Consider the following 24,744-nt stretch of genomic DNA (forward strand, 5'->3'; position numbering starts at 1 on the left):
GCTATTCTATAGTTCTCGCCAAGATTTTTGTCCTTTAGCGATTATTTTGTGCGCGATAGCGCAACGCGGTTTAGCTTCCAGTCTTCCACATGTGCACCACTTCAAGTTATCGATCTGCGGAAATAGCCGACGTAGATCGATAATTTGAATACCACAGTATGATCGCATCAACAGAACAAAAAGCTAGGTGGAAACCAGATGTATAGTCGGTGTAGAACGGCTGATAACGTGACGCGTCCTCCCCGTACCACTTTTTCTCTGTTTTTTTTTTGGTAAACGTAATTATTATTTTTCATATTATTTGTATTTATGAATGGGACAGCCTTAGTGAAGTCCCTTTCCATCAATTTTATCGTTGTTTTGCTCTTGCGGTGCCCCCTAAGGTCTCGGATATTTGTACGTGCTCAATTGTACTCAATTCGTGTACTCAATTCCCTTCCCATTTTTTTTTTGCAATGGTGCAACGATTTACAACTCCCATGGTTGCAATAAGAAAGAAATAATTTTTTGTTATTTCAGCAGTTCCCTTCCTGATCCCAGAGCATGTCCAAAAAGATTCAGGATTCGATTTTTGCACATTTTTTTCGTGTAATCGATAGTCTTGTTCTAAGACGGATTTGGGGATTTCACTATGATTCTGGCTACCACAAAATTATGCACACTATAAAATAAGTCGAAAATCGAATCCCTAAACATATTTATATCTCAGAGGCATCCTCGGAGCGGAACAAACAGTGAAACGAATTTTTCTACAAATCCCAAAAAACGTATTACATATGTACGCAAGCGGACAATCAGTGGGACGCTGACGCCGTTTCTCCGCCCGCTGGCGAGCGCGGTGTGTGACTGCGCCCGCATACGTAGCGCGTTGTTAGGGGCGTCGTTGGAAAATTCGACCGATAAAGCTGTTTTCCACGCCATTTTTTAGAGTATTTAGGAAGAGTTGAGCTATTTAGGAGAATAGAGTGCACCTACACTCCTAGCCCAATATGTTTTCCTTGAAAGATTCCATGGTCTTCAACTTTGTGATATTCTACCTTCAATAGTGGAATGATCTAATTTCTGTTTAGAGTCTTCACAATAGCAACGTAATTAGTTATGCTAATCTATGCTTGAATTTTCAATTTTTCAAAAAAAAAAATTCTTTACATTTCATAGTTGCTATGGACTTTTTGATTAGCTTCGAAATCCCTTGTGGTCATAGTTTTTTTTCTAAGAAGTGGAATATATCCGAAGAAAATATGCTAGACGCTTTCCAAGTCACATGACTGCTCATATAAAAAACGGTGCGATTATTTCCCATAATTTATATAGACACTTTTTCAATCTCTATCCCTGCTTTTTTTTTCTTAGTCACAATGTCTGCGTTTTCGATTTTCACACGATTACAGCATAGAGTACTGTGCATATACATTATTTATTCCCTTGAGAAAAAAAAAACTAATTTCTGAGGACTGAATCTAATGTTTTTTTTTCCTGTTTGCACTTCTGACGACATCCATAATAATCATTGTTTTTTTGGGAGAACTATGGGGAAATTCTCGTGAGAAATCGAAGAAAAAAAAGCTAATCATTTACCTGTAACGTTAAACGAACTTCAGCATTGCTTCTCAGAGTGAGATTACCCCGTATAAATAAAAAAATACATATTACAGAATATGCAGTAAAAGCTGTTAGACCAACCATGTAGTTGCATATTTTATTAATCCTGAATTTTTTTTCTGCACGAAAAAATCAGGAAAATGAGTAGGATTTTGCTGTTAGAAGTTATAGTAATACAAAAAATGAGTAATAAATAATATTAAAAAATATAACAGGTTAAAATGCTTATCGCTCATTTACCATAACACTACTGTAGTGGCGGAACCTTCCACTGGGAAACGTTCCAGACTTTTCGGACAAAATTGATAACCCGCATATGGAGTAACCATTACGACAAATAGTATAACATGAAATATTGACACACCAATAAGATAGCACTGAAAAAGAAAATCACACCAATTGCAGATCTTTTTTTCTATTTTTATTTTTCGAAATATTTTCTTTACAAATTTTTCACCTGCAACAATTTACAAGTGAGTACGCTTGACGCTTTATATGGATATATTGTATACGCTACACGATGTAGAACAAGAGTTACACCAAGGATGGTGTCGGTAACAAATGATGTCAAAAAACTGGCGCCGACAACCTGAAAGAGTACAAATGTCTCCAGTAGAAAAAAAAAACTTGCTGTGGATTTTTCCAAGCACTTTCCAGATACGTGGATACTATCTTATAAATTTTTCTATAACTATTTCTCTGTAAATTATTATTTATTAAGGTTGTTTATTTTTCTATGTTTTATCTTATTTTATTTATTAGTTATTGTTGTTAATATTGTTTATTATTATTATTGTTATTTGTTTTTGTTGCTATAGATTTTTCCAAGCACTTTGCAGATACGTGGATACTGTCTTATATATTTTTCTATAATTATTCTCTTGTAATTTTTTATTTGTTAAGGTTATTTATTTTCTTATGTTTTAGCCAGGCAGATATTTCCATGTTGTACACTCTCTTCGTTATTTTCTTTAAAAACAAATAAAATAAAAGTTTCCCAAGGTAAATTAACCTCTCCTTCATTTCTTCATTCTTCTTCCATGTTTCTGGTAGACTTTCAACGCTCTTCCTTCAAAACTTTCCTTCATGGTTGAGAAAAAAAAACTGAGAAAAAAACAGAAATATTTGTAGGATAAAACCATTATATTGCGGAAAACTTGTGGCGCAATCTATAAAAATCCAAACTTCAGTATTCAAAGACGGAAGTCTGCAAAGAATCCGGCGAAAGAGTTGTGACAGTAATTAGGTAAATAAACCCCGATGCGTCTTAGCTAACCATGTAAATTGCAACTTTGTAGTGAGGCAGGAGAGGTGGCTCAACGAGGAAATTCTCCTTAAAGGCATCACCCCACAAATCTGGGGGTGGTAGGGGTTTCAGGTAGGTAACGCCTATACAGAGTCGTAGATTATGGAGAGAAGGGTGATTCCGTCTATTTCTTAATAATTGCTGTAAAAAACGCCCCGGAAGATATGGCTTCGAGCGTTCCGGCGCACTATTTTCTACAACGAGTTCGATTGGAGCACGCCAACCTTGTGTATCTTTATGCGCCGCATCTTTCGGGCCGTTTTTTACGGCAATTAGCAAGAAATGGACGGATTTCCCTCCCCCCTCCTTCATAATCTACTATGCCGTATACGAATACTCCACCTGAAATCTGCCTCAGATTCGTGGGGTGATGCCTATAAATCCAGAAGAGAAAAGTGTGTAGAGTTCAGAGGTTACTCATTCTAGTAGTTAGCTGGACAGGTTAAAGAATTACCTAATTACTTTTCTTTGAGTAGTTCGGTAATTTTTGTTAGCTGGAGTAATAAAATAAATAAACTTACAACAGAAAAAAACAACAGTTAATGTTGTTTCCTTACGAAAAAAAAAATTAGCGGAAGGTTCCACCTAACTTTATCCAATATTTCTATACTAGATTGAAGAACTATGAAGTTTTAATACTGAAAATTGAGAGAAATATCGCTTAAATTAATAGAAAATCCAGTTTTTGGCAAATCTTCCAAAATTTTCCAGCTTTAATATCCCCCAGTCCTTTGGCTGTCCCAGCATCGACTATTCAAAATTTTTAGCGGCACTTGTAGTTCTTAATGTGAACAGATGTTTCTGCACAAAAATTTTAGTCATGTAAAACTTATAGAATAATTTCAATATTTTATAATATTTCAATGAAATACTTTTATTTCGCAACTACCTTCATTTTATTCTTGCAGAGTCGCTTATTTTACAAGAAATAAGGATTAGCGGAATAATAACCGTTAGCTTTAACAAAATTGATTTTATAACAAAGAAAACTGGGCATTAATAGTGAAAAAATATGCGCTTACAGAAAAAAAATTTGATAAAATAGACGGGAAGAAGTTCTCTTTTTTTTGTAAGGTTTCTCAGTCATATACAGAAAAAAATTTGATAAAATAGACGGGAAGAAGTTCTCTTTTTTTGTGAGGTTTCTCAGTCATATCTAAGAATTAACGAGAGTTCGTTTAAAAAGAACTTGGTTTGAAACCAATAAACTCGATTCTGGTGAGTATATACCGCTATTGAAATGGAATTTTTACAATTAGAAAATGAAAAAAATAAATCTCGTGGTAAAAGTAAAATTTCATAACAATTTAGAAAAAAAAATGAAATCAGCTGGAAAAGTGAAATTTTACATGTAATTTAGAAAATAATCGATTGCGAAAATACATTAAAGCTCAGTTCGCGTAATGTTGCAGTTACGCTTTACGGCGCTTTTTACAGTTTATGTGAAATGGGTTTTGAGTTTTTTTTTTCAGTGTTTTATGCATTTTCTTTTTCTGTCTTTTTTCTTTTAGAGGTATGAAGATTAGAAATTTATAGCAGAATTCTAGTAGAAATCTAATAAGCTGACAAATAATTCGAACTATGAAAGTTATGAGAATTTAAATGAGCTGGTAATGAATGTATTTCATCGATTTTTTTTTGAGTTGCGACAAAGATTGCTACTGATCTTCATTAACAGCTAACGTTTTGGGGTTATCGCCTTCGTCAGAGCCTGGAAAAAATCAACGTCATAAGTGATTGATCCTCTCAAACACCTCATCACCCTACGGAAAACATCATGTAGGATTGCATAAGTAAGAATTCCTAATCAAACTCATTTTCTATTTTTTTATTTTTGTCTAAGCGTTAAGGAAACTATGTTCTACAGATTTTCCACGTTTTCTATGAAAAAAAAAACTGATTGATCAGCTTTTAATTGATTTTCTTTAGCTGCAGCCAAGATTGGTATTGATCGTCTTTATTAAACAGCAAAAAATCAGTTAAAAACTACGTTTTAATATGTCGAGATTCAAAGACAGTCGAACATGGGCAATGATTGATTAGCGTTAATTTCTAGAGGGTTTTCGGAAGTGTGCCTCTTCGTGTTCAGCAGATTCCAAATTCGCTTTTGAACGATACAAAAAGTAAAGATTCCAGAGATTTTCCACATTTTCTATGGAAGAAACTGGTTATCCAGCATTAACTTCCCGTACCGTTCCGAGGTTCCGTTTTCACCGATTGTTGGCCCGTTCTCAAAGCTACCGCTTCCGTACCTTGCATTATAGTGTGAGTATTCATTAGTACTTTTTGAATAATTCCGAAAGAGTAGATCCGAGTGGATCTACGCCGCTCACGATTCGAATATTCGGATTATTCGAAAACAAGCTCATTACTTTGGAGAGTTGGAAGAACGGAATCATTCCCATACATTCAAAGCTAAAAAGTTTAATTTTTTTCCTCTAAATGTAAAATTGTTCATTAGCGTTAAACCAGTAACGGTATCAAAAGTATTTTAGTATCCTCTACGTGATATTATCAGCCAAAAGCTTCCCTTACTATGGATAATATTCCACGAAAGTCCTCACTATTTCACGGCTCCCATTCCAGAAACGGAGATATGAACAGAATCCGACGCTAAAGGGGTTGTGTCAACTTCAAACAATAACACAATATTTTTAAAAAAATAAAACAAAGAAACAATCTTTAAAAAAATAGACAATGTAAATAACAATAATATCAAGAAGTCTTTCTGATCCGGACCACCGTACAATTTTTCACGATTTTCTCTGCTTTGCTGAACCCTTTTTTAAAAAAAAATAATATACAGAAATATTTCCCTCTATAAGAAAATACTAGCACATAAAAAACAATCTTAGTAGTTGGCGGAATAGATGATTAATAGTTAGCAAAGAATTCAATGTTAACCAATGTCGTCCAGCGCTGAACTGGGCAAATTTTCTCTGTTCATAAGCAATTTTTCTCGGAATTGTCATTGAAATGTTTCTCGATCGCAACGCAAAATGATATGAGCTCCTTTTACCGCAAAAAAAGCCAAAAAAAACCATCTTAATTAAAATAATTTATTTTTCTACATCCTGCCCAGTATTTTCTCCATCAGTATTTTCTTATTCTTCATCCTTTTCTTTTTAAAAATTAAAGAGAATAATTATATCATTTGTTATTACAGTACTATAAGAAATTTGTGGTTTACGTGTCTTTTTCTACAATACTTGACTTCGATTAATTTAGCCTATGAGCTATGAACCTGTTTCCAAGCAAAGAAAAAAAAGAATAAAAAATTTTTAAAAAAAAGACAAAAATACTCACTCCTCCTCTGCTCTCAAACTCTCAAAGATTAAATTAAAGATTGAAGATTAGTTTTTAATTTCGTTTGTCTTAATCATTTTATTTTATATTTTTTTTAGTTTATAAAAGACGCTAGCTTTCCACGTGAGAAGGGAAATTATTAAACTTAACTCTTTTTATTTTACTTTGTCTCAATCACATTATTTTTTTTTCAACTTATAACAGACGCTATCATTCCACGTGAGAAGGGGAATTACTTCGTTACAGTACCTGATCGATAGTGTTCGCTTCAAATCCCCATGCGAATCGAACATGAGCGACAATCTCGCTAACATATAACTGTAAAGCGACAACGGAAATAATTCTCAGTAAAGTGTACGAGAAATCCGATTGCCAACCGGCAAATTTTCCTGTGGCCTGAAATTTTTGCTATGCTCCCTAAACTGTAAATGAATGCCTTAATACCATAATTGGTACGCGCCCTGTATAGACGACGACCTTAAACTCACCTTAAAAATCCCCAATTGAATTAAACAAGAAGAAATACAGATGAATAATGTCTCAACGGCAACAAAAATTTTCACACCACCACTCATCGTTTCAGGACAATCAATTATCCCACTCATTCTTAAATATGAACAGTTTTCTATTGTACTGCACAGACACGCAAGGCAATTCTTTTCAAAAATTCAAAATTCAAATGAATCTAAGAGATAACATCGTGGAAATGGGATATGTCTAGAAACAAGCAATTTATCAAATGAGATTAGAAGTATGACAAGGTCACGCACACAAAAAAAACGACAATGATGTCAGTTTTACTTCGAAAATTAAAAAAAAAATCAGGAGAAATTTTCTAGAAAATGTATTCCCGATATAATTACTCTAGTATTAGGTAGTAACTTCGAAAAGAACTAGGAAGAATGTAATTCTGAGGAAAAATGAAAAAAAGGGAACGCTGAGCGTGCAAATGACATTCCACTATGATGGTTTTCGTCAGTGGAAAAATTCTGTATAATTCATCAGGAGAGGACAAATTTGAAGAAAAATTTTTTATTATCATTTTCTATAGCGTTGCTTCATTACGTAATACTAGAAGGGGAAAAAAAGCGGAAAAGAATTAAGCATGCTTCAAAAGTTCTTTAACCAGACAATCATGTCTAATGACTTTTGTATTTGACGCTAAAGGTGTCAAATGCCTACTTTGTACGAAATTGCACTTTGAAATTCTATCCATATGTAAAATGTTGTAATATCCGTATATAAAATGTGTAAAATGTTGGCGAATGAAAACAAGCAAGAGAATAATTTCAAACAAGAGAACGTGTACTGAGAAAGATCCCATAAGTCCTACTTTAAGATGAAAAGAAAAGAGGTGACGCTTGAAAAAGGTGCATTTTCTGGAAAAGAACTATTTGATTGGATTCGGATAAGAAAAAGAGCAGTCAAATTAATTTATTCATCAAGAGCGAACATTGGGATTTCGATTAAAAACATAGGACCAAAATCAGTACCGAAAAAAAAACTCTGGAAACTTTTTCTCTGTGGAAAAAAACTTATTTACGTTCTTGCCAAAACTATTTACTATAACGTTTACCATTTGGATAGTACGCCCTTGTTACTTTTCTCAACCTCCTGTAGTTTTTTTTTTCTTTGAGGGGGAAAGGGAGGAGGGGGGAGATAATGTCCTTATTGGACTCGGTAACCTAACCCTAACCGGCTTTTTAACCTCTTCCAAAACTCCAACTGAAATAATTCGAAAGATACTTCTAATTTTTCAAGTAGAATTCAATTCATTTTCATGTAACTGAAAAACTTTTGAAGTAGATCTTTTAGAAGCAAAATGGCACGAAATGGCCGATTTACGCTTACGACTTTGTACTAGGTAATACCAAAGTAGATAATTCATTCTAAAACCTATTTGGCACCTTGTTAATCGATTTTAAGTACTGATCCGTGACGTCCCAAAGCTAAGCACTCCCAGATCAAAGGAAAATACATATACAGCACAAGAAAATAAGGATAGAAGCTAGAAATTATAATCGATAGATCGTTTCGCCTTTTCCTAGACGCTTCACTCTCAAATTAACCTCTGTTGAGGTTCCTCAATAGGAGGAGGAGTGTGATGCAAACAAAAATAGTTAAAAACGATTAAAATAGCAAGTATTCGTCGGCGCGAACATTGCCACTCAATGACAAAACTCATTTACGAGTACCACCTATTCACCAGCAGTTGATTTATATAAGCAGTGGAAAAAAATCCTCACATCAAACGTACTGTATTTTTCTTGTTTTTCAATCACATGATATCTTAGATAATTAAATTTCTTTCTTTTCTTTTTAGAGGAATTCATTTGCCAGAGAATGTGTTTCCCATGCCCATGAAAAATCTGATTACAGTAATTGCAATTAAAAAAGGGCATTGCTATATTAGTCGAAGATGAAGAGTGATTACTAATCTTACGACAAGTACAATTAGCAATATGACTTTAGCAATCTGTTTCTGCTCAATCAACCACTGAAGGACACTGAAGACGACTATAAATGCCACAAATATAAATAATAAAAGGATAAAGGATAAAGTTTCTGGCGTTAATCAATCCGCTTGGGATGCGCCCCCACGTTCACTTCAATTCAGAATCGTTTGAGGTTCACGAACGTGTATCTGGCCTATACAATGACTTGCGGTGGCTAGCCGATGTGTCAGGTCAGTGTTTTTATCCCCTCCCAGACAAGTCTGGTACCAATTTATCGACCCCGGAGGGATGAAAGGCTTGGTGAGCACTAGGGCGGATTCGAACCTCCGATCGACCGTGCAGGAAGCAGAACCTCTCACCGCTACACCACACCCGCCCCAAATATAAATAATAATTGGTATATTTGAAATATGGGCTAGTGTAGCGCAGACAGCTAGAGGTCCGCTGCAAACACACACGGTCGATGGTTCGAAGCCATCCGAATGCCAACTAAGCCCTTCATCCCATCGCAGTCGATAAATTCGTACCAGAGTTGTGTCTATGAGGAAAATAACAATTACTTGACACATTAGCTGGCCCCTGCAAGTCATTGTATGAGCCAACATGAAAACCCAAACGGCTATGAATTGCAATAAAACGCGTCGGTGCGTCCCAAGCGGATTGATGCGCCAGTGACTTTTGTATTTATGGTGTATGTAGATTTAGTTTTAAATTCAATATACGTGAAATAAAGATCTGCTTCGGAAGAATGAGCCCTTATTTCAAATTTGCATTAACAGTTATAGTAGTAAGTGAACTACTCGAGATCTTATGAGGATTCAGCGCTTAGGAACCTCTCTGGTCCTAGCTAAGCATTTCTTGCCTCCGGCGCCCGTAAATTGGTACCGGTCTTATCTTGGGAGATAAAAACACTCCTCTGACACCGCAGACGCCACCGCAAAACTTTGTGTAGGCCACTAAACCTTTCTTCTTCATAAACCTCAAACGATTCTCTGCTGATGTTTGAAACATCTCATACGGATTGAGTAACCCTAAACACTTTACTCGCTTTACTACAGGAATTTTGTAAATGTAATCCAACTAATCCAGAAATCCAGGGAGAGAGAACTGTAAAAACTGATTAGGAAAATAAGTGGAGAAAAATATGAAAATATAATGAACGCATCAAATTTGCAGCTCTAGCGAAGTTGTAGGTTAAGAATAAATAGTCTGGAAGCAAAAATAATTTGTTCACTGTCTGACAGTGATAGAATTTCTAATTTCACAGTATTCCCTTCCTAATTCCCTTTATTATGCTCACTCGAATACTTTGCTATTTTATTTGAAGGGTAAACTAACGAAAAAAAAACACTGCAAAATGTTTCTTTGTCGATAGTTCTCAAAAAAAAAAGAATAGTTGATCATTCAAAGTTATTCGGAGTTTTTATACGTTCTGACAGCCTGGTTTTTTCCACTTTTATGATCTCTAAAGCGTTACGTGTTTTCGTTACGTGTTTGGGAGTTGCTTCTGGAAAACTCAAAAATCCATATCTAATCAAGAAAGAAACCAGTGTTCTATTTTTCATTATTTTCTCATCTTCGATCAGCGCTTTTGCATGTATTAGGATCAGAATTATGAGAATATCCCTGTGAGAAATTAGAAGATATGAAAAAAATAAACTCAGTAAATAGCAGAAAAGCCTATTCATAGTTACCAAAGAATATTCATTATGTAGGCTATGGGCTATGGGCGGGTGTATTATCTACTGAGGTTTTTTCCATGGAAAAATCGATAAGCTCTTTTTTCTTTGTTTTCATCTAGAAAATAAGGTGAAATGTGGCAAATTCAACTGATTACCTCAATTGCACCTGGAATAACTCTGAATTGAAACCCCACATGTCGCCCACGTTGAGTTTCTCGACAACTGTTTTTTTTTTCTCTTGCGTAGGCTCACTATTTTTAAAGGCATCACTGGTGCGGATTTCAGGTGGAGTATTCTTATAAGGGATAGTAGATTATGGCGAGGAGGGTGAGTACGTCCATTTCTTCCTAATTGCCGTATAAAACGGCCCGGAAGATGCGGCGCCGCACAAGGCTGGCACGCTCCAATCGAACTCATTGTAGAAAGTGGTGCGCCCCCTCGAAGCCGTTTCGTCCGGACCAATTTTTACGGCAATTAGGAAGAAATGGACGGAATCACCCTCCCCTCCATAATCTACTATTCCTATTTCTACTATAAAAATACTCCACCGAAAATGCGTACCACCTCAGATTCGTGGAGTGATGCTTTTAAAGTTTAGAAAAGTTCCCTCTGTTAGAGGATCCGAAATGATCAAATAGTGCTGGCTTTCAACATAATCGCGATGAAACGACCGAGTAATCAAGCAGTCTTTTGATAAGAGCTTTACAGAATACCCACTAATTGAGAACACTTGTAGGCAGCGGAAATAATTGTAGAAATAAATAAGATTGACACAAACTGACGACGAATTGAGGACAGGAAATTGTTAAGCAATAGAAGAGTACTTTTGCTATTTCCCCTTATGTGCAATTATGTGGCATATGTGCAATTAGACTTATTGTCGGAAGTGCACACAATATTAGTAATAAGAGATTAGTAATGATGAGTAAACATCAATGATCCATGTGTAATGGTTTTTTGTGTACAAAAAAAAAGCTTTAGGAATTTTACATTGGTTGAATAGTTATTTAGGCGAAGATAAATATAAAATATTTGGCAGAAAATGAACGAAAAATTATATAAGACGTGAAAGCGGAGAAGGTAAAACTAAAAGAATTAAGAATAAATATGAGACAGCAGCTTTCGCCGTAATAAGTAATACACGTTCCTTTAAAACAGACATTTGTAATATTTCTACTCATATATTATCGTACTATTGATGAAAGGATAGAATAGTTCATTGAACAAAATAAAATAAAATAAAAGAGAACAAAAAATTGAAAACATGTTCGACGCTGAAGTTTTACAGCCGAATGACCGCAACGCAGCTGCCGCGACGCATGGGCGCGCCTACCTACTCGGTACATGTATTCTCTCTCTTGCTTCTACCAAATTGGATAGACATGTCAGAACATTTGAATGGAGAATTTCGACGGTGTAATAAGCAGCGTCAAAATTGCGTGATGCGCTCTAACGACAACCGTTGGACCAAAGGCGTGAGCGACTGGGTTCCCCGCGATATTAAGCGCACTACAGGAAGACCGCCGACCGGATGGTCAGATTTCTTTACGAAGTCCTTCAAAGAAAATTATGATGCTTTTCGTGTCCCACGCGAAAGGAGGAACCAGTGGGCTACTCTGGCACGCGATCGGGACAAATGAAAGAATTACTGGCGCCCGCTCGACCAGTTCGAAGATCAACGGGAGTCAAGGTGATCAAGGTAAATGAGCAGCGCAGGCTCTAGCATCATCACCCAACATCGAAACGATCGCTACGCTTCTTTCACATACGATGCGCTAGTTGATGGAGACAATGTAGGAACAAAAGTGACGCTTTCATTTCAGATTTACATAGTCTTGTGTGTTGTCGTGCTCCACCTGCTCATTTGTCACAGAACTTAGTATTATGCTACGCAATAGGTTTTTTGAGAAATTTTACTCCCCACACTTCTTAGAAGCCGTTTAAAGGTACTTGCAAATGCAGCAAGGAAATAGTAAGGCTATAATAAAGGACGTATGTTGCAAAATTGCAAAGACAGCCGTTTTTAGAATTGAAGCTCCCAAGAAAATGGAAATTCCACGGAACGACAGGGCAATTCCAGCAAGCTGAAGGTATAGTGCAGATTTTTAATAACTGCTGGAAAAAATTTCTAGCAGCTTAAAAACTGTCAAAATATTAGATAGACCAATTGAGTGTTATTGAGTTTATAAGTAAAACCATGGAGGTTTGATCAACTTGAAGATGGGGCAATTTAAAATAAAAAAGGATAATAGGACAATTTAAAATAAGAAAGGACAATAGGGCAATTTAAAATAAAAAAGGATAAAGTGTCTGGCATTGATCAATCCGCTTGGGATGCGCCCCCACGTTCACTTCAGTTTAGAATCTTTGAGGTTTACGAACGTGTAACTGGCCTATACAATGACTTGCGAAGATGTGTCAAGTCAGTGTTTTTATCCTCGCAGACAAGTTTGGTACCAATTTATCTACCCCGGATGGATGAAAGACTTGCTGAGCACTAGGGCGGATTCGAACCTCCAATAGATCGTAAAGGAAGCGGAACCTCTAACCGCTACAATGCACCCCTAATTTAAAATATAATAAAATATTTAAAACAAAATATATCGGGCTGGACAGAAAATCTTGTCACCTATTTTCCGAAATCTCCAGAACTTTCCATTTTTGAGCGGAATCCATGTTCCACCATGTTGTTGTTAGAGCAACTTCGAGCTATCATCTTCTGTGAATGGCTTGGCGGCATTGGAGCAACGGCAGCAGCCCACGACATCAACAGAAGATTGGGCGAGGGCACCACTACCATCAGGACTGTCAAGCGCTGGCTCGCTCTCTTCGCAAGCGGAGACACCGACTTCGAAGAAAAGTCCCGATAAGGACGCTCCCACATCGTCGAAGACTCTGCCATTCTCGACGCTGTGTGAGAGGATCCGGAGATCAACGCCCGCTGTCTTGCGACGAGTTTTCGTCCGCATCGAGAAGAGTTTCTGAATGATCTTATTATTGGAGTTGAAAGTCGGTCCCTCTACGACTCTAACACGCTAACACGCACCGTACCGATCAGCTCTGTCGAGGAGAAGACCCGCCGATGGAAGCCAAATCTGACCTCCACCCCAAGAAGTGTCTCCTCCGATGCTTCTGGGATTCGAGAGGAATGCTGTTTCATAAGCTGCTCCTACAAGGCCACACCGTCAGCGGTTCTATATACGCTAGTCAGCTCCAGAAGATCGCATTGGCCGTTCGAGAAAAACGGCCGAGACGAGCTTCAGTGTACCTCCTCCACGATAACGCTAGTCCCCATGGTGATAAGGATCCCATGAAAAACTGAAGGAGTTAGGCTGAGACCGATGCCCCATCTCCCCCTATTCTTCCGAACTTGGGTCCCTCAAGGCTTTCCTAGCAAAGAAGATCTTCACCAAGTTTGAAGAAGTCGAAGAGGGCGGTCAGCGACTTCTTCGACTACTAGCCTCCCAGTTCTGGGACCGCTGACCTTCCCGTTAAGTGGGGAACTGTTGTAATTAATATTGGTGATTATCTTATAGATTAATTTCTATTGTAAGCTAGTAAAGTAGTAAGGCAGAAAAAATGACAAACCATGACAAGACGTTCTGTCCAGCCTAATTTGATTAATTATTAAACTATTAAATTAATTATAAACTGTCAAGTCCTACCATCCACTCAAACATTTCCGGATTGAGAGCAGAGTTTGCAAACAGGCACAACAAAAAATCAGGAAATTTCACGAAAATTCAGAGATACCAAACGAAACCCTCAACCAAACCAGGATCGCAGTTTACCCAACAAGACAACTCTTCACTCCCAACAGCGAGTTTTTCTAACAAAATTCCTCATTAAACCTCATAAAGTAAACCATATAACTCGTCGAGTGTGACGATTTACTTAGCTGGGTAATTTGATCAGCGATCTAGTTTACAGCACTTCATTCTGTCGATATTTTGGTTGATTTTTTCTCTATTGACATTCTTCCCAAGTTCGACCTATGCACCTGACTCTTCTCTTTTTTTGTCATATTATATGCTTTAACCAATATTTAAAGACATTCGATAGATTTTTTAATAAAATAGAATAAAAATGAAAATATTTCAACGACAATATTTCAACAACATTTCAGCAAATTTGCTTCTTCTGCTACTTCAGGTTTTTTCTTTTCTCTTCTCTCAGTTACCGAATTTCACTTTTGCATATTGTTCCTTGGCTAATTTGCGATTTTGGTTTTTCAAAGTTCACAGGAAATTTCCCAAGAAAAAAGGAAGTGATTGGTGAGGGGGGAGGGTGAGCAGAGGTCACCATCCTCTGAATATTTGCTGTTAAAACGAGCCAAATAAATAAATGATAAATGAAGGACTCCCGCTACGTACGGTATCGAAGAAATCTGTCAACCTCTTCGTCAGATAAAATAAAAGCTTTTCAATATTTTCAAAATCCAGTACTGTGATTAGTTTGGAAATTTCTAAAGATCAACTTCGTTATTCATTGACGCTATTTCATCATATGTACATATTTTTATTTTCTACTTTATGTTTATTTTTATACTCATTTCTTTCATTTTTTTTCTCTAAATTTATACTTTATTACATGATTATGATACATCTTGTGCTAATTCTTGTCCACTTTCTTCGTTCAATATGTCTTACAAGCCATAGTCAATTCACAAGGGCCATTTCTCGTCTCTGTTAAAAATGGCAAAGAATTCAGTTTTAAACAGACGCTTCGTGCTCAGAAAAATGAACAATAATAAACATTTCAAAAAATGAACATTTTGTATACAAATCAATGTCCTACTGAATGTAGCACAGCGTTCAAATGTTGTTTGCACAAAGATTCACCCGTTCACATGTTTCAAAAAATCAGAATCCTGTAGGCACCTTGTTTGTAAGCATTTCATACATTTGATTCTTTTCCACCCATCGTTTCGGTCGGATCAATTCAGCACGGTATAATGCGGCGCTAGTTGGTGGTACGACTATCCGTAAAATGTTGTCCGGGAATAATTTCATTGTCGGCATATCGTTCCATAGATCCTTCACCATGTATCCTCTTGGATTTTCAAGGCCCATATTTCGCAGTTTAAATTCAACCTCCTGAAAAATACGGTTGAATTGTTCAAAAAAACTGCAGAATTGTAGCAAAGCGATATGTAATTCATGTTTATATACGATTCCGACGTATTGTCGATGTTACTTCAGTTATAAAGTCGGAACAATTATAAATTCGTTTAAGACTTAAAATTTCAACCAATCTAGCGATAAACTTCCACCAGTAGAAGTATTACTGCATTTTTAAAACTCACATTAGGTTTAGTGTTACGATTGAGAAAGCCAAGAGCGAATGAAGTATCTGTATCATAAAGAGGTGTAATTGGTTTCACGTAGGCGCCGACGCCTGAGACCTGAATGTGACGAAGTAGCATTTTTATACATTATTACATTATTCCTACTATATATATTATTTCATTATACTATTCACGTCAATTCCAGAATATTTAGTGCTCAAAACTTACCATGTCGGATCAGTGTAGCTAAGGTGAGATGCGAGAATAAAGGGGCGGGGTCAGGATGATACGATTGGCTGATTCTACGCCACTTTTCTTCCATTCATATTTCGTACATATTTACACTATGTCTAGACCTGTTTAGAGCTCAGGGAAAGAAAAGATCCGAATTAAGGTCACGAAGGGAATGATGACAAAACAAGGACAGTTCAAAATTGTGTAAAAATAATAGACGAATGTCATTTTTCGTAATCTTGAATCAACGTGTGGCAGATTAAACGCGACTCTTTTACTATCCATCGTATGGGTCGGTCGGTGCAGTCGCGACAAGGTCCCCCAGCGCTTCTACAGTGCGCGTGCCTTTCGCCCCGCCCACTTGAGCAGCTGTGAATGCCGCACTTCCGCATTTCGAAAATCACTCCTTCACTGGACACCGAGGCGTTAAAGGAAGACCGGATGTGACCTGAATGGCACAACAACCGCAACTCTCGAACAGCGTCTTCAGCCGAAGGAAGGAGCTCCTGCGAGCTAGAGGTAACCAGCGTCCTTGGGATTGTCCGGCGGAGTGGAGCATGCGTTTCCGTGTGCTATGTCTACACATCCGGGGATTCGCACTTACTTAGCCCGCTATGAGAGTGTATATACAGAATGGGATGGAGTACTGTATGCAATCGAGTGCACAGTATAGTGGCCAGGCAATATAATCTATGCTATAAAGGATGTGTACAGGACGGTCGCTAGCGCCCGCACTGCGACGAGGGGGCGACTTCGCACAACTGTCAGCGCCTAGTGATGCCCAGGCAAGATTTCGGAGTACGAAGAAAGCAGAAGGAAGTGCGCCGGTACCTTCCTTTTGCGGCTTCCCGATAGGTTTTCCAACGAGACAGAGTATAGAGACGACTCTCTATTTCTAATCTATTTCTTATTGTTGTTATTGATTGTTATTATATTCTTGTACTATCTCTTGTCACTGTAAATTTAATTGTATTGCATTATCTTGTACTTTGTCCTTTGTGTAATCCTGTAACTTCGACAAGCGTCATCTAATGGCTGATCTTACTTAGCGATCCACAACATAGCATTCCATGAAGCTCGGTTCGCCCACTTATCACTGTATATAAGAGTCACGCTTCTCGCTGTATTCAGTTGCTTCGTCGCTTTTGAGTTGCTTCCAAGCTCCGTCTACGCTGTCTACAAGCTGCTGCAATAAACTGTCATTGAAGAGCTGCGCGTCGACTACATGTCACAACTGTCAGCGCTTAGTGATACCCAGGCAAGATTTCGGAGTACGAAGAAAGCAGAGGGAAGTGCGCCGGTACCTTCCTTTTGCGGCTTCTTGATAGGTTTCCCAACGAGACAAAGGGCAAACCATCGATGCGGATGCAAGCATTAGCGGTTAATCTTTCCTCGTGCGGATGTAACACTGCATCCGCACCTTCATACATGGCATCCTCCGGGGTGTTTCGTTACCAATCCAAAGTATACCAGTCTCTGCCTAGGATCCACACTTCACTGAGTCTCGGAGCTGTATCTAGCGCCCGAGCATCCGTGGATGCTACAATACGTATTGATTACTAGTAGTAAAACTCACGTTAGCCACTAGCCGTCCCATTCTACCCATAGGATCTTGATCAATTGCAATAACCTCACGATTGAGAAGAATTTTCCGAAATTCTGGAGCGATAATACGAAGATCGTTTGACATAATTAGTGGAGCCGACCAAATTGACCTAAATTCATAGGAAAATGAGAATGACAGAAATTGACAGAACGAGGAACACATACTCACCAGATTGTCATCTGCGCAATAGCCATGTTGACAGTAATCCCCGGATTTCCAATGACAAGCTGACATAATGACAAATAAAATTAGAGGAACTGACACTGATGAGGTCATGACTTCAATATGCGGCTGCGAAACTAACAAATGCGTGCTGTTGCACTAAAACCAACCATGTCCGGATCATGCCATTGTCCAGGCCCATGTGTTGGTATATGCTTGTTCTGATTATGATCATAGTAATCAATAATGCTCAGTATCGATTTCCATGAACTGTTAATGTCATCGAAATTTCGCCAAAGATTACAGCTTTTTGCGATGGTGTTGTAATCAACCTGAAATTGTTAACAACTAGAATTACTTTCCCGAAAATCCCAGGATTTCCTTCTCAAACCTTTTCGGGACGGTCAATCAAGTAAGCAGGCCAGCTGCACGAATAAACTATTGGTCGACCGGTAGCATTTAGAGCTAATTCCATATCAGCATATCCTGAGAAACAAAAGATATTATCCTAAATTTCTGCAAATTTCTGTAAGCAAATAGTAGACAGTTTGAAAAAAATTACTTTTAACTTAGAAAAAGCTGCACAATAGAACGGTACCAAAAATTTCCGCGTTTGATGTTTTTTTTTAATTGATAATCTTACGAATTCAATTTAATTTAACCATTTTAGTTTTAATTTTGACCCGAAATATAGGGTTTAGCAACTTAGGAGACATGGATATTTAGCGAATAGCCACGTCTCCTAAGTCCTGCGATGCTATTCCCATGGAAGCTGCGGTGAAAAAGCAATAACAATAAATACACCTAGAAACTGTGGTAGAGAATTAATTCAGCAAAAACCTATTCAAATCCGTTTCGAGTGGCATCAGCATACTCATCGTCAACCTTTCAGAAATTATTTAAATTCTATTTTCATGAAATTACATAAATTTCTGCCGTTCACATTTAAACAAGTTCTGAGTCTACGCTTAAGTAGATTTTTTTTTTTGCTTTCACGTCACGTATTTCACGAATTCCAAAAAAGTTCCATTTTGTGTTCGGCAAATTCGATAACTTTCACTGTTCCACCTAAAAGATAAAAATCTCACGACACGTAGCGATTTCGGTTGTCGCTCAGCGTACCACCGCTTATTGCAATGAGTCTGACATCAACGATGATAATAATCTTTTTGAAGGTGATTGTTTAATGATAACAGTAATAATTTGCTGAGTGTACCGTACTTACGAAATTCACCTACTATGGAAACCTCAGTTAAGCGTAGAGATTGTAGTCGGATTGTAAATTACGAGCACGGGTCCGCTCATCTTCCCCTAGTTGTTCTAAAAAACCGCCTAGGAACCCTTAGACCTTTAGATCTTTAGAAAATCTTTAGATCCTACGAAGTATGTTAGAAATCCCACCTTTTTTCACGCTCCCGGGTCATAGACGCGGCGCGTTTCAAGTGATTTCGTTGGGGGAGAAGACCTGTACGTCCCGGAATGAAAAAAACCCACACTCGATCTCGGGTAGCCGGAAAAAACGAAGAAAGAAAATTTTGAAGTGAAACTTTCCAATAATCGTCGCATTTTTGTCGTGCTTCATGCCTAACTTGAAAAGTTATACCATTTTGAATTTTTTAAAGTTCTATTGATATATTTGGCTAACTTTAACGTCAACTAGCACCTACACCCGCATTCGAATGTGACTGAAACTTCAAATACAACTCTCTTCGGATTCTAGTGGCGCATCCTGTATTTATTTCGTATTCAGCATTACTGAACACTAAAATTTGCATCTGATTCTTTTTTTTCTCATTTCTCTTTTTTTTGTTCATCTTCCTTACGTTTTAGATGGTAGCGAGAATGACATTTGCCTAAGCAAAACTTATTCTGATCCAAGAATTACCTTTCGGCATAAGATCCGTGTCGATATTGCAACCATCCAATTTCAAGTAGTCCACTTCCCATTCAGCAAATGTTTCTGCGTCTATCTAAAATCATAAGAAATAAGATAAAATTTAGTAGCTAGGAAAAACTTTTAAAGACAGTTCTAACCTTAAGATAACCATAGCTTCCCGGGAAACCTGCACATGTTTTCGTCCCATAATCCTCATAAATACCAAAATTTAATCCCCTAGCGTGCATCTGAATTTTCCCGATTTCGATGAGGAATTTCATATGGAGGTATGCTTGGGATATCAATCAACACTTACATATCTTGAAAGATTTTGAATTCCACTGGGAAATCGTGTTGTGTTAGCGATTAGTCGTCCGCTTGACTTTTCTCGTTCTCTGCCCATCCAGCAATCGTCCACATGGACATTCACGTAACCGGCTTCTCGATAACCGCCCTTCACTAAAAACTACGTTTCTATTCCCTAAACATCTATCATGCTCAGGTTGATTTTTCGACTTTTACCCTAATGAATTCTCGTAGACTTATGGGAAATTTTTTCAGCTTTAAGATTCTACAAAGTCTACAAAGAATTCTCTATTTCTTACCAAGTTCATCGGCCATTTCCATATACAAATTCTCGTTTATACATGCTTTCGGATGTTTCACACAGTCCATCTCACAATAGAATGCCGTCCATGACATCCAACCCATTGGAGGAGTCCTATAAATGTTAACTTCATGTCCTTCGAATCCTTCAAATTAAAGTAATGAATTTTTTTTTCTAAATCCTTTAAATCATCGTTATGTAGTTGCATTCAGAGTGAAGCACCGTATAGCGTGTTCCTGTTGTTTTTTTTTCTTCGTCGTCGTTGAAAAAAATTGAAGCCTTATTTTTTTTCAACGACTTTTCTTCTTGTCTGCCAAAACCTTCATTTTTCAACAGGCTACTTTTTCCCAACGAAAAAAAAAAACAAATTTTCTTTGTCACTACTTTAGTCATTGATCGATAACTTCTATTATTTTATTATTTATTTTTAGTATATTTTTTTCCACGGATATTTCGTCGGAAGGGGCGGATGTAGCGCAGTCGCTAGGAGGTTCCGCCGTCTGCACGATCGATCGGGGGTTCGAATCCGCCCTAGTGCTCACCAAGCCTTTCATCCCTCCGGGGTCGATAAATTGGTACCCGGCTTGTCTGGGAGGATAAAAACACTGACTTTACACATCTTCGCAAGTCATTGTATAGGCCAGTTACACGTTCGTGAACTTCAAACGATTCTGAATTGAAGTGAACGTGGGGGCGCGTCCCAAGCGGATTGATTAACGCCGGAAACTTTACTCCTTTACCCTTTATATTTTGTCGGAAAAACTGTGGTAAGGATATTTTGCGTAAATCGACTTAAGAAACTGAATGCTTTTTTTTTGCTTTGAGACCATATAGTATTTCAACGTCATACGTTTAAAGGCATAACCCCACGAATCTGGAGTGGTGCGGATTTTAGGTGGAGAGTTCCTATACGGGGAAGTAGATTATGGAGAAGAGGATGATTCCGTCCATTTCTTCCTAATTGCGGTTAAAGAAAAAATGGTCCGGAAGATGCGGTGCGTGCACAAGGCTGGCGTGCTCCAATCGAACTCGTTGTAGAAAATGGCGCGCGCAACGCTTGAAGCCATATTTTCCGGGCCGTTTTTCACGGCAGTTAGGAAGAAAAAGACAAAATCACCCTTCTCTTCATAATCTACAACTCCGTGTAGGCATAATCCACCTCAAAACCGCACCACCCCAGATTCTTGGGGTGATGTCTTTAAAAGAGTCACATTTTATTCATTATAAGGATTGTTGATACATTTCATAGACGTAGAGAAAGGAAATATTTGTGATTCGTTCATGTGTCAAAAGTTATGGACAGTCGTACCTCGATACTAAACCCCGTACTCTAGTCGAATCTAACCTATTGCTAGGTTTCTGTACTTCACACAGAAATTTTCATCCATATACTGTTGTTCCTGTCCTTTAAAATGAATTTCTTTCTTTCTTCTCTTTACATGAACACGTAATTCACTACAACATCGTTTTTCCCCTTGTAGAATTTGCTATGTCATTCCAAAGTCTGTTTACTTTACTTCTAAACAATGCGAGCTCATAAACAAATACGGCCGCCAGTATTTACGTTTGCTCAGACGACCGCGACGCATCCGCCAGAACTCACGGACCTCCTCTGTCCAATACGCACTCGCTTTGCTCTCTCTCTCTCTTCCTCCCCTTCTGCATTCGAGCATGCGTCGCGGTTATTCGGGCAAACATAAGTCCCGTCGCTTATAACTTCCCTGGATACGGTATCTGGATATCATGATTCAGACTGAAAGTCTACATATTTTCCGCTCCAAACTCTACACCTATCATTGACGATGAAGGCATAAGTTAGCATCATCCGTAATATTCCCTATGGGGATCATATCAATCGCCGTAGTGTGCTATCAATCAATATTCATCAGAAACGTGATCCCCATCACCAATGACGTGGAAGTGGTGTGGTAGCTCTACAGGCAGCGCTTTTTTGAATCATTGTAAAGATCACAATCAATTTAACATTATTTTATTTTCTGGGAGGAAACAAAGTGAATTAAATCGTACGAAAAGGGAAGATCCACGTCATTTGTCTGAAAAAAGCAGGTGATTTGTCAATCTATCATTCATGCTTGTTTTAAACAGCGAAAACTTTCTCAAAAACTTCTACGTGAACGAATCGATTAGCAGAGTCTTTAAAGTGAATTATTCGCTGTTCTTTCAAATAAATTTTGAACCTATGAGGAATTAAAAGGATAAAGGATAAAGTCACTGGCGTATCAATCCACTTGGGATGCGCCAACGCGTTTCACTCAAATTCGTAATCGTTGAGGTTTCGGAACTCCTGTTGGCCTATACAATGACTTGCGGGGGCTAGCCGATGATCAAGTCAGTGTTTTTATCCTCCCAGACAAGTCTGGTACCAATTTATCGACGCCGAAAGGATAAAAGGCTTGGCTTGCACCAGGGCGGTTTCGAACCATCGACTGTGCCGCTACAATGGACTTTAGGGAATTATTTTGAAGTAAATATGAGTTATAACTCTCTTGGATGAAATGTGGAAGCGTACCTTGCTAATCCATTGTCGAGGGCAATAACAGCGCCAATAAAATTCACCCACAACAACAACATTCCCTAGAAGAAAAAAATTGCACAATAATCCAAAAATTTTCCGACAGTGTAATATGCAACATTCACAAGAGTAATTGACGATCATCACAGCGGGTCACTTCATTTGAAAGAGAAAACAGGTTTTTTCTCAGAATTTGCAATGCTTATGGTAGAGTACATACTGTAGACGGCGAAAAAGTTGGTTTGAATTCGAAATATTTCCAGAAAATGGAGGATTCAAAACGATTCGATAAATGTGAATAGAGAGTCTGACAAGAGATAGGTCGAGTCATCAATTATGTCATATGCATAGGACACTTGCGAAGCAAATTTATTCTATTTTTTAAAATATTTTAGGTTCCTAATTTTCTGGCCGTAACTGAGAATTAAATGAAATCAGGAAAAAAGAATATAATTCAAAGGTGTATATGAGAGTGATGGTGATGGTATTTTGGTCATTTAGGTTAGTAAGCTCGATTTCTGGATAATCTCTTTTGGTCAAATTCAATTTTTTTCTTTCTTCTAGTTTTTTTTTTTCAATTTCGTATGTCGAATAAGGGCGTAGGTATGGATGTATATATAGAGATAGGGTTATTAGTGCTGACCTATTATCCAAATTATTATGAATCGTGAGTTTTTAGGCTTAGAATCAAGATGAGAATGAGCTATTGAACGGAAGTCACTAACTATTGATTATCTAAGAATAAATTCAATGATGATCACATCATTATTGCTATGATCAGAAAACCATAAGGATCGTTAATCACACCACAATCAATGCAAATCTTATGAAAACAGTCGAACAGTGAAACTGCGTTTTGAAGGACGTTCATACAGTAGTCGGAATAGGTTGGACAACTTGATAATTCGGCGATAATATCCGTTATGTGGTTAGGGAATCACGAAATTTCCTACATTACCACTGCTTTCTTGGTTTCTGTTATAATCGATGAGAAACGAAGGAAAATTTTGTGGGATAACAAAATTATCACGTATGAATTAAAAGAAAACGTTTTGAAAAGCGGGTGTGTATCCATATCACGGATCATGTGAATAAGAAAAACCATTAGAAACATGCATGTTCCACTTTTGAAGATTTTCTACGAATGAAAATAACGACGAATGACTGGAAATGATCGCTGAACGTGACGAAGTGCTAGCTGATAGCTTTACAACAACGTGGATTCTCTTCATCGATGTGTGTTTTTTTCCCCCCAGTTCATTTCTCTCACACCGCTACCAACCGATATTTCGTTCGATGCTCTCAGCTGTTCGCAATCAAGTTTTTCTTAGTGTTCAGGGAATTGACCATCGTAATAGAAATAAGAAATGGAATAGCTACCTTAAATATTTCTTTCTGGTATCACCGAGGGAACAGACAGAATCTGAAATGGACTTTACCTCCTGGATCAGAACGAGGAATAAAAATCCTAAACACATTAACGTTCATGTAAGCTGGAAAAAAAGAGTATGAGAATATGAAAGTACAATAGTGACTTAATCGGTAATAGAATAGAATTTTCATCTTATCTATTATCTTATATATATATATATATATATATATATAAAAACCATCTTATATGTAAAAAAAACATCTTATATATAATCATCTTATATATAAAAACGAAATTTTTCCCTCAATTTTGTTTTTTTTTAGTTGCAGTGCTAATTAACACAATTTCTGCGAAAATACTTCAATCATTTGATGACTAACCTCCTAAAAATTTGTTGTAAATGCCAGAAAAATGGATCGAGATAAAATCAATGAAGCACATCAGACGGAAATATTTTGAACGAAAACAATCCACAAAAATGCTAGGAATTATTTGTAATATATATATCGGAAATATTAGACAACAAGGATAATGTGATATTCTGGAATATATAAGAAGTTTCTAATATTCTGTGAAAAAGTAGTTTTGAAGTTATTTATTTTATTTTTTACCTAATTTTTTTTTGCACAAAATTTCAAACTACATAGGCTTAATTACGTTCGGCAGTACAATATCATAATTAGATATTGATTAAAGCAGATCAAATTCAAATTAC

The 24,744-nt window shown here is 37.4% G+C and overlaps 2 protein-coding genes across 4 annotated transcripts; both read right to left on the minus strand.

The window, feature by feature from the left end:
* Positions 1–1,838: 1,838 nt before the first annotated feature.
* RB195_013038 (uncharacterized protein) lies at positions 1,839–6,819 on the minus strand (the record flags this gene model as incomplete). Its single annotated transcript, XM_064202683.1, has 4 exons — positions 1,839–1,979; positions 2,060–2,191; positions 6,464–6,610; positions 6,703–6,819. 4 exons carry the CDS (start codon positions 6,817–6,819, stop codon positions 1,839–1,841), a joined length of 537 nt encoding a protein of 178 aa, XP_064058564.1.
* Positions 6,820–13,045: 6,226 nt separating this feature from the next.
* RB195_013039 (uncharacterized protein) lies at positions 13,046–22,716 on the minus strand (the record flags this gene model as incomplete). 3 transcript variants are annotated; one of them, XM_064202685.1, is made up of 13 exons in its annotated part: positions 13,046–13,333; positions 13,399–13,521; positions 15,233–15,448; positions 15,658–15,756; positions 17,450–17,588; positions 17,648–17,706; positions 17,812–17,973; positions 18,033–18,127; positions 19,527–19,611; positions 19,676–19,765; positions 19,834–19,976; positions 20,123–20,238; positions 22,655–22,716. In XM_064202685.1, 13 exons carry the CDS (start codon positions 22,714–22,716, stop codon positions 13,046–13,048), a joined length of 1,677 nt encoding a protein of 558 aa, XP_064058565.1. The 3 variants fall into 3 exon arrangements, with proteins under 3 accessions (XP_064058565.1, XP_064058566.1, XP_013300287.2); XM_013444833.2 differs by lacking the exons at positions 13,046–13,333; positions 13,399–13,521 and having other exon boundaries at positions 15,215–15,448; XM_064202684.1 differs by lacking the exons at positions 13,399–13,521; positions 15,233–15,448; positions 15,658–15,756; ... (7 more) ...; positions 20,123–20,238; positions 22,655–22,716 and having other exon boundaries at positions 13,046–13,321.
* Positions 22,717–24,744: the final 2,028 nt, after the last annotated feature.

Source organism: Necator americanus, chromosome V (assembly GCF_031761385.1).
Source record: "Necator americanus strain Aroian chromosome V, whole genome shotgun sequence".
Taxonomy (NCBI): domain Eukaryota; kingdom Metazoa; phylum Nematoda; class Chromadorea; order Rhabditida; family Ancylostomatidae; genus Necator; species Necator americanus.